The 9775-nt window shown below is 65.0% G+C and overlaps 1 protein-coding gene across 1 annotated transcript; it reads left to right on the top strand.

The window, feature by feature from the left end:
- Positions 1 to 282: 282 nt before the first annotated feature.
- WAS (WASP actin nucleation promoting factor) lies at positions 283 to 8505 on the top strand. Its single transcript, XM_077840620.1, is given in 13 exon segments — positions 283 to 470; positions 1414 to 1554; positions 1839 to 1925; positions 2682 to 2778; positions 2898 to 2939; positions 3080 to 3133; positions 4807 to 4984; positions 5154 to 5196; positions 6668 to 6821; positions 7090 to 7142; positions 7144 to 7512; positions 8131 to 8236; positions 8341 to 8505. Coding segments are annotated over 13 exon segments (1494 nt in total). The 5' UTR covers positions 283 to 356; the 3' UTR covers positions 8397 to 8505.
- Positions 8506 to 9775: the final 1270 nt, after the last annotated feature.

Genomic DNA, 9775 nt, shown 5'->3' with positions numbered 1-9775 from the left:
GCCCCCCCCACACCCGCAAACGGCTGCATAGGAAACACAAACCATGCGCCAGGCGGATGCAACTTTGCCTGAGTCTGCCGAGAGCCTGAGCCCATTGCTCAGAGAGGCAGGCCGGCCCCAACCGTCGCCGGGTTTTCCCTCCCCGCCCCAGCTCTGCCGGTGCCCCTAACTCCCAGCCCTGGCTGGGGCCCTTCGCAGAGCCCAACTTCCCCAGGCCCTGGGCGCTCAGCGTTGGTCGGTGGTTTCTTCTGCGCTTCCTGTTGAAAAAAGTCCCCGCAACGCGGAAGTTCCCTAGGTCGAGATCAGGGAGGGGAGAGACCCTGAGAACCCGCCGGGGACTGGAGCCAGGAGCCAGCATGAGCCGGGGGTCCAGGCCAGGGGCGCGAGCGCAGCAGGAGAACGTCGCCTCCCATCTCCTCCTGGATCATGAAAACCAGCAGGTGTTTGAGCTCCTGGGCCGGAAATGCACGGTGAGGACATGAGGCCCAGAGGATGCAGACAGGAGGGGGCTGCAGGTCGGGGGTGAGGCGCACCGGCAGAGCTGGGGGGGAGCCCAGGGCTGGGGTAGCAGGGGGCTGCAGGTCAGGAGTGAGGGGCACCGGCAGGGCTGGGGTAGGGGGCTGCGAGTTGGGAGTGAGGGGCACCAGCAGATCTGGGGGTGCCCCAGGGCTGGGCTAGCAGGGGCTGCCGGTCAGGAAGCAGGGGCACCGGCAGAGCTGGGAGTGGGGAAGCGCTGGGGCTGCAGGTTGGAGTGGGGGGCACCGGCAGAGCTGGGAGTGGGGAAGCGCTGGGGCTGCAGGTTGGAGTGGGGGACACCAGCAGAGTTGGGGGGCAGCCTAGGACTGGGCTAGCAGGGGGCTGCAGGTCAGGAGTGAGGGGCATCAGCAGATCTGGGGGTGCCCCAGGGCTGGGCTAGCAGGGGCTGCCGGTCAGGAAGCAGGGGCACCGGCAGAGCTGGGAGTGGGGAAGCGCTGGGGCTGCAGGTTGGAGTGGGGGACACCAGCAGAGTTGGGGGGCAGCCTAGGACTGGGCTAGCAGGGGGCTGCAGGTCAGGAGTGAGGGGCATCAGCAGATCTGGGGGTGCCCCAGGGCTGGGCTAGCAGGGGGCTGCAGGTCGGGAGTCAGGGGCACCAGCTCTTTCCTTGCTGTATCCCCCCCCACACCCCGCTCAGGAGGACGTGGGGTGAGTGGCGCTGAGGGGGGCTGCGAGGGGCCCAGCGCAGTGATGCTGCGGAGCCCGGAGCCTCAGCCAACACCAGAAACCAAGACAGGAACTGCCAGCCCAGGGGGGGCCACGCTCAGGGCCGGCCGAGCCCTCCCCGCGCGGCGTTCTGTGAGGCTGTTCCCCAGCCGCCCCAGAGCTGGCTGCATCTCAGCCGTGATCGCTCTGTAACTCGGTTGTCTCTCTGCCAGACCCTGGCCACGTCGGTGGCCCAGCTGTACTGGGCCCTGCCCCCCAGCAGCCAGGTCTGGGGTAAGCAGGGCTGCGGGGTCCTGTGCCTGGTCAAGGACAACCCCCGGCGCTCCTACTTCATCCGCCTCTTCAATATCAAGGTGAGTCCTTGCCCTACCCTCGTGGCTCCCCATCCCTTCCCAGCACTTGTCCAGAGAACCCAGGAGTCCTGGCTCCCAGCCCTCTCCACCCTGCTCTAACCACCAGACTGCACCTTCGCTCCCAGAGCCGGGGAGAGAACCCAGGAGTCCTGGCTCCAAGGCCCCCCTGCTCTAACCCACTAGACCCCACACCTCTCCCAGAGCTGAGGAGAGAACCCAGGCATCCTGGCTCCCAGCGCCCCCTGCTGATGGGGCGTTTACTGGGGTTTCCCTTTCTCTTGCAGGAGAGGAGGCTGACATGGGAGATGGAGCTCTCCAGCCAGCTGGTCTATTCCGCCGTCACCCCCTATTTCCACACGTTCCCTGGGGACGTGAGTATCTGCCCCAGAGAGGGCCGGGGTGGTGGTCGATCAGTGGGGCAGGGCTTCCAGACATAGCCCTGCCCCCAGAGACAACAGTTCAGAGACCGGGGTGGGGGGGGGGGGTGAAAAGAAGGAGAAAATTGAGGGCTACCAACAAGAAGTAAGGCTGGGAACCTGGACGCCTGGGTTCTCTCCCGGCTCTGGGAGGGGAGCGGGGTCTGGTGGTTACAGCAGGGGCACTAGGAACCTGGACACCTGGGTTCTCACCCGGCTCTGGGAGGGGAGCGGGGTCTGGTGGTTACAGCAGGGGCACTGGGAACCTGGACGCCTGGGTTCTCACCCGGCTCTGGGAGGGGAGCGGGGTCTGGTGGTTACAGCAGGGGCACTGGGAACCTGGACGCCTGGGTTCTCTCCCGGCTCTGGGAGGGGAGCGGGGTCTGGTGGTTACAGCAGGGGCACTGGGAACCTGGACGCCTGGGTTCTCACCCGGCTCTGGGAGGGGAGCGGGGTCTGGTGGTTACAGCAGGGGCACTGGGAACCTGGACGCCTGGGTTCTCTCCCGGCTCTGGGAGGGGAGCGGGGTCTGGTGGTTACAGCAGGGGCACTGGGAACCTGGACGCCTGGGTTCTCTCCCGGCTCTGGGAGGGGAGCGGGGTCTGGTGGTTACAGCAGGGGCACTAGGAACCTGGACGCCTGGGTTCTCTCCCGGCTCTGGGAGGGGCGTGTCGCCCCCCCCAGGACCAGTGAGGTGCCTTTTGCTCTCAGGAATGCCAGGCCGGGCTGAACTTTGCGGATGAGGCTGACGCCCGCAACTTCTACACGCTGGTGCAGGAGAAGGTCCAGAAGCAACAGCAGAGGATGGGTATGTGGAGGGGTGGGGAGCCGGCGCCCCCTAGAGGGGACAGACCCCATGCCCCATTCCCCATCCCCCCCGAGCCAGCCCGGGCCAGGATCCTAGCGCTTGTTCTCCTCTTTCCTCAGAGAAACGGCAGCTCCCCCCGCCACCTCCCCCGGTCAATGAAGGTGAGTCCCCTTCTATCCCACTGTCCTTTGCAATTGGGGGGGAGGGGCAGGTTAGGGGTTGACCCCCCGACTCTCCCACCAGCTGGGGGCGGGGGGGAGCTGGTGACATGGGTCTGACCGCGGCTTTTTGCCTCCTTTAGAGCGACGGGCGATGACGCTGCCCCGATCCCCGATGCCCGGGGGAGACATGAATGGTAAGCGGCTTGGAGGTGGGGGTCTTGAAAGGGTTAATTCATCCCCCCTCCCTCCCGCAGCACGGAGCCCCCCAGTGCCCGGCCCTGACTGCCAGGGGAGAGCGCCCCCTGCCCAGCCCCCACCCCGCCCCCCCGTAGCACGGTGCCCCGCAGTGCCCGGCCCTGACTGCCAGGGAGAGAGCGCCCTCTGCCCAGCCCCCACCCCGCCCCCCGCAGCACAGAGCCCCCCAGTGCCCGGCCCTGACTGCCGGGGAGAGCGCCCCCTGCCCAGCCCCCACCCCGCCCCCCCGCAGCATGGTGCCCCGCAGTGCCCGGCCCTGACTGCCGGGGAGAGCGCCCCCTGCCCAGCCCCCCCCCGCAGCACGGTGCCCCGCAGTGCCCGGCCCTGACTGCCGGGGAGAGCGCCCCCTGCCCAGCCCCCACCCCGCCCCCCGTAGCACGGTGCCCCCCAGTGCCCAGCCCTGACTGCCAGGGGAGAGCGCTCCCTGCCCAGCACCCACCCCGCCCCCCGTAGCACGGTGCCCCGCAGTGCCCGGCCCTGACTGCCAGGGGAGAGCGCCCCCTGCCCAGCCCCCTATTCCGCCCCCCGCAGCACAGAGCCCCCCAGTGCCCGGCCCTGACTGCCGGGGAGAGCGCCCCCTGCCCAGCCCCCCCCCCACCCCCCGTAGCACGGTGCCCCCCAGTGCCCGGCCCTGACTGCCGGGGAGAGCGCCCCCTGCCCAGCCCCCACCCCGCCCCCCGCAGCACAGAGCCCCCCAGTGCCCGGCCCTGACTGCCAGGGGAGAGCGCCCTCTGCCCAGCCCCCACCCCGCCCCCCGCAGCACAGAGCCCCCCAGTGCCCGGCCCTGACTGCCAGGGGAGAGCGCCCCCTGCCCAGCACCCACCCCGCCCCCCGCAGCACAGAGCCCCCCAGTGCCCGGCCCTGACTGCCAGGGGAGAGCGCCCCCTGCCCAGCACCCACCCCGCCCCCCGTAGCATGGTGCCCCGCAGTGCCCGGCCCTGACTGCCAGGGGAGAGCGCCCCCTGCCCCCCGCAGCACGGTGCCCCCCAGTGCCCGGCCCTGACTGCCGGGGAGAGCGCCCCCTGCCCAGCCCCCCACCCCACCCCCGTAGCATGGTGCCCTCAGTGCCCGGCCCTGACTGCCAGGGGAGAGCGCCCCCTGCCCAGCCCCCCACCCCGCCCCCCGCAGCATGGTGCCCCCCAGTGCCCGGCCCTGACTGCCGGGGAGAGCGCCCCCTGCCCAGCCCCCACCCCGCCCCCCGCAGCATGGTGCCCCTCAGTGCCGAGCCCTGACTGCCAGGGGAGAGCGCCCCCTGCCCAGCCCCCCATTCCGCCCCCCGCAGCACAGAGCCCCCCAGTGCCCAGCCCTGACTGCCAGGGGAGAGCGCCCCCTGCCCAGCCCCCCATCCCGCCCCCCGCAGCACGGTGCTCCTCAGTGCCCAGCCCTGACTGCCAGGGGAGAGCGTCCCCTGCCCAGCCCCCCACCCCGCCCCTCGCAGCACGGTGCCCCTCAGTGCCCAGCCCTGACTGCCGGGGAGAGCGTCCCCTGCCCAGCCCCCATCCCGCCCCCCGCAGCACGGTGCCCCTCAGTGCCCAGCCCTGACTGCCAGGGGAGAGCGCCCCCTGCCCAGCCCCCATCCCGCCCCCCGCAGCCCCGTCTCTCTCTCCCACAGGTCCCAGCAAACAGCCGAATTCCCCCTCCTCCTCCTTGAACCTGATGACGATGGACATCCAGAACCCGGACATCACCTCGTCCCGGTACCGGGGGCTGCCGGTGCCCACAGCCGCCGAGAAGAAGAAGGGCAAGAAAAAGATCTCCAAGGCCGACATCGGCGCCCCAAGTGGATTCAAGTGAGAGCTGGCATCAGTGGGGCAGGAATGGGGCTGGGGCCTAGCCCCTCTAGGGGACACCATCTCCCATCTGGCCCAAGGGCGGGGGGACTGGCTGGCTCACAGGAGCCGGGAATGGGGCGCGGGACCTGGCCCCTCTCGAGCTGGCTAATCTTTCTTCTCCCTCCAGGCACGTCACCCACGTCGGCTGGGACCCCAACACTGGTTTTGATGTATGTAGCTTCAGAGACAGGGGTATGGTGGGGATCTGACCCTGGGGTCCCAGAGATCAGAAGGGCTCGTGGGGGGGCGGGGGCTGGGAAGGGGGCCAAGGACAGGTCGTGGGGTAAAGCTTTGGCGTTAGCAATGTCTGTGTATGGGGGGGAGGGCGGTTATCACTCGCGCTTGTGGCTACCAGGCATGATGCGGTGTGCATAGCTGCTCCCCAGCTGCCCCGCCCCAGAGGTGGCTGCATCTTAGCATCAGGCAAGCCATCCCTATGCAGCGTTATGTGTAGCTGTTCCCCAGCTGCCCTGCTCTAGAGGTGGCTGAATCTCAGTGCCGGGCGAGCTATCTCCCTGGGGTGTTATGTGCAGCTGTTCCCCAGCTGCCATGCCCCAGAAGTAGCTGCAACTCAGTGCCCCATGGAGTGTTATGGGAGCAAATTTGGGGTTTCCTTGAGCCAGGGCTGCCCAAGATACTGCCTCCCTGTGGCCCCCCATCCCCAGCATTTTCCAAACTCATCTTGTTCTTCCAATGCACGTTCCCCCCCACCAGCCCCCACCCACCCACACAGCTGCTCGGGGAGTTGGCAGTGCGACTGTTATTGGCAGTGCGGTTGGCACGTGCCCACAGGAAAGGGGCAAGTCACAGCCAGCCAGAGGAGCTGCCAGAGCTACCGGGCATCTGGATGGCGCAAGGGGCAGGGGGCTGTCCCAGCGCCATGATGTTTTTTCGAACTCCAGATAGTGTGTTTTTCCTTAAAGTTCAACTAGGAATTAACACGGGCCCTGTGGCATACCACAGCCAGGGGCTAGGTGATCTGGCCTGCAAAATTGGTTGCCATCGGGCCAGGTTTTCCTCGGACCATCCCTTTTTTGCTGCAGCTGTGTTGGGAAATCTGGCCCATGCAGCCAGTTTCACGGGCTCTGGACGGCACAGGTTTTTTTCGGCTCTCAAAGGCAGCGGCCCAATAATCTGGGCATGAGACCCCCAAGAGGATGGCTCGCATGGCACTGAGATGCAGCCGCCTCTGGGGTGGGGCAGCTGTGAACAGCCTCATAAAACGCCACAGTGAAAGGCTCTCCTGGCACTGAGATGCAGTCATCTCTGGAGTGGGGTGCCTGGGAACAGCCCCATATAACGCCACATGGGGAAGGCTTGCCTGGTGCTGAGATGCAGCCAGCTCTGGGGTGGGGCAGCTGACATAACCTCCCAATTGGATCCCTCCAGAACGCCCCCCCCAGCTGCTTGCTCTGCCCAGTGGGTCAGGATTTTAGGGGGTCAGTGTTAGTGGGTCCCCGAGGGCTGCTGGGGGAGTTAATTTAAGGCATGATCCATAAATCCCCCGTCCCCGGATTTCAGGGGTTGGAGCCTTGCTGCTCTGTCCATCTGGGCACCTGCAGCTGTGTGTGGGGAGAGCATGAATTTGGGGGGCATTTGCCTGGGGATTGAGCCGCCTTCCTCCATCTGTCTCTCTTCTAGGTGAATAACCTGGACCCCGACCTGAAGACGCTTTTCTCCCAGGCCGGGATAAGCGAGGCGCAGCTGACCGACGCAGAGACCTCCAAACTCATCTACGATTTCATTGAAGGCCAGGGCGGGCTGGAGGCTGTGAAGGAGGAGCTGAGACGCCAGGGTGAGCTCTCCCTGTGCAGCGTTATGTGCAGCTGTTCCTCAGCTGCTGTGCCCCAGAGGTGGCTGCATCTCAGTGCTGGGCGAGCCGTCCCTGTGCGGCATTATGTGAAACTGTTCCCCAGCTGCGCTGACCCAGAGGCAGCTGCATGTCAGTCCCGTGCAAGCCTCCCCGTGCACCGATTTGGGATTCTCAGGGAACGGGGCGGGAGACGCGGGGGAAGAGCCTCATTACAGGCTGGGCTTTAATTGCAGTTCATTTCTCCCCACAGGTCCAGCACCTCCTCCGCCCCCCATGACCCGGTCCGGGCCCCTCCCTCCCCCACCCCCCTGCCTCAACGAGGGGCAGGTCTGGCCCATTGCCCCCCATCCCAGGCGGCCCCCCACCTCCCTCATCTATGCCAAATAGGGGGCCGGTTCCCTCCCATCCCCCCAGGGGGCATCTGCCCCCTCCTTGTGGGCCCCTTCCCCCTGTCTCCCGGTCTGGTCCGCCCCCCCCTCCGCCTGCTGCTGGGGCAGCCCCCCCACCCCCACCTCCCCCGCCGCCCCCTCCGCCTCCAGTCTCTTCAGGGCCTTGTCCCCCTCCCCCACTTCCTTCAGGGGGGGTCAGCTCCCCAGGGAGCCAGCCTGCTCCCCCCCAAAAGGGACGTGGGGCCCTGCTGGACCAGATCCGCCAAGGCATCCAGCTCAACAAGGTGAGCTGTGGGGCAGATGCGGGGCAGGGAGGGGGTGAGGATGAGGGAGGTAGGGGGCAGGGAGGAGGGGAGCTGGGGGCTGAGTGGGGGGCAAGGAGGAGACGAGGTGGCTGTGGGGTGAGGAATGAGGAGAGATGGGGGCGGGCATGGAGGAGGTGAGGGCAGGGAGGGGGACGGAGGTGGCTGGGGGTGAGGAAAGGGAAGTTGGGGGCAGGGAAGAGGGGAGATGGGGGCTGAGTGGGGGGAAGGGATGGAGGAAGTGGGGGGAAGGGAGGGGAACAGGGTGGCTGAGGGGTGGGGAAGGGGAAGATGGGGGGGTTAGGGGAGTTGGGGGCAGGTTTGGGGTATGGAGGGGGTGACCGAGGGGAGCAGGGATGGGGAGGGGGGAGTTAGAGCTGGCTTTGGTGGTGCCAGGGGGGTGGGTGGGTACAGGGGGTTGGTCTTGGGCTCCCTGGCAGCGCCAGGAGGGTGGGTGGGTGCAGGGGGCCTGTGCTGGGGGTCCTGGTGGTACCAGGGGGGTGCAGAGGGTCTGTGCTGGGGGTCCTGGTGGTGCCAGGAGGGTTGGTGAGTGCAGGGGATGGTGCTGTGGGCCCTGACCCCCCCTCCCCTGCATTGCAGACCCCCGAGATGCTGGACTCCCCGCCGCCCGCACAGAGCTCCGAGGGCCTGGTGGGGGCGCTCATGCACGTCATGCAGAAGCGGAGCAAAGTGATCCACTCCTCGGGTGAGTCGCCCCATCCCGCCTCGGCAGCGGTGGGAGTGGGTGCCATGCCCCTCCTCCCCTACCCCTTGCCCCCTCCGCCACTCACCCTCCTCTTCCTCCCACAGACGAAGGCGAGGACAATGGCGGGGACGAGGAGGACGATGACGAATGGGACGACTGAGCACCGTCCCCAGCAAGAAAAGCTCCCCCCCTTCTGCACCCCCACCCACACTGGGTGCTGCCCCCCACTCCCCTGTGATTCCCCAGCCTGCCTGGCCCCTTTGCAATAAAGACAGCTCTCTGCTTGACGTGCTGCCCCATCTTTTACCCAGAATTCCCCTCCCCAAGGCCCCAGCTTCCCCTATCTGCTCCCATTACCCCCTCGAAACCCAGGGCTTGGCAATACCCTGGTCTCCACCAACCTCTTTGGCATTAGCAACAACCCAACCGATCTCCTTCCAACTTGGCTCCATGTTTTGATCTCAGCCTGATTGAAAAAACAAGCCAAGTTGGAACCAAGCTGCCGATATGTGGGGCTCAAGAGCCCGGCGTGGGTCATCAGCACAGATTTTGGGGTGGATTAAAACCCACTGGTCTGGGTCAACGTCTGAGTGACAGGATTAGAAGCCGGAGAGCTTGATCTGAGGCTGTGTCTACGCCCTATGTGCTATGGTGGCATAACTACAGAAGATTTAGTGTTGATGCTTTCAACGGCAAAGGAAGGGGTCTGTAAAAGTTGATCCATCTCACCCGTAGCTAGGTCGGCGGAGGAATTCTTAGTTGGGTCTACACCTGTGGGTTATGTCAGCTTGACGATGGTGCTCTGGGGGATCGCGGGGGTGAATTTTGCACACACCTGTGTGCCGTAGCTAGGTTGATCTCAATTTTGAGCGTAGACCGGAGCAGCCACTAGACTATGTCTTGTTATAATGGTGTGGTCGTCACCTGCAACTTAGAACTTGCTCGTGAGTTATGGCTTATTCATTTCAAGGCTTGGCAGAAATTGATTTTTATTTGTTTTTTTGATCGTTTCGAGGGAGCAGAATTCGACTTTCATTTTTCAATCATTTCGATGGCTCGAAGGATCACTGTTTATTTAGAAGGCGGGAAAAAATGTGGGTGCCGTGGGGGAGTCAGACAATACCTACTTCATGACTGCAGAGGTTGCGTTCAAAAAGCGAACGCTTTAAAACACAAAGTCTCTTCAAGATAGATAAAGTCAATAGCCCCAGTTCAAACTCAAACATGGTCTCAAGCAGCAATTTGTTTTATGTGGCCTTGCTCTCAGTTTAGACAGTTATTAATGGAAACGCTTTTTCTGGGTTTGCGTCTGCGGGGAACTGGACGTCGCCTGGAATTTACCGATCAAAAGCGAATCTTTCCAAGCCTATCAATTTTGATTTGGTTAATGGGGTTTTATGTCCCCGTTGCTTTACTCTTAAGGGTCTCGCCGCAGCTCCAAACAGGATGAGCAAGCCAGAGCTGGAGAACGTTCTCTTGCCTCTTCAATGAACATTACCCGCCGCAGCCTGAGCCAGTCCAAGCGATTGTTACCCCTTC

The sequence above is a fragment of the Eretmochelys imbricata genome, chromosome 23 (assembly GCF_965152235.1).
Source record: "Eretmochelys imbricata isolate rEreImb1 chromosome 23, rEreImb1.hap1, whole genome shotgun sequence".
NCBI classification, from domain to species: Eukaryota; Metazoa; Chordata; order Testudines; family Cheloniidae; genus Eretmochelys; species Eretmochelys imbricata.
The sequence above is the reverse complement of the archived record's forward strand: the minus strand, read 5'-3'. Positions and strand labels throughout refer to the sequence as shown.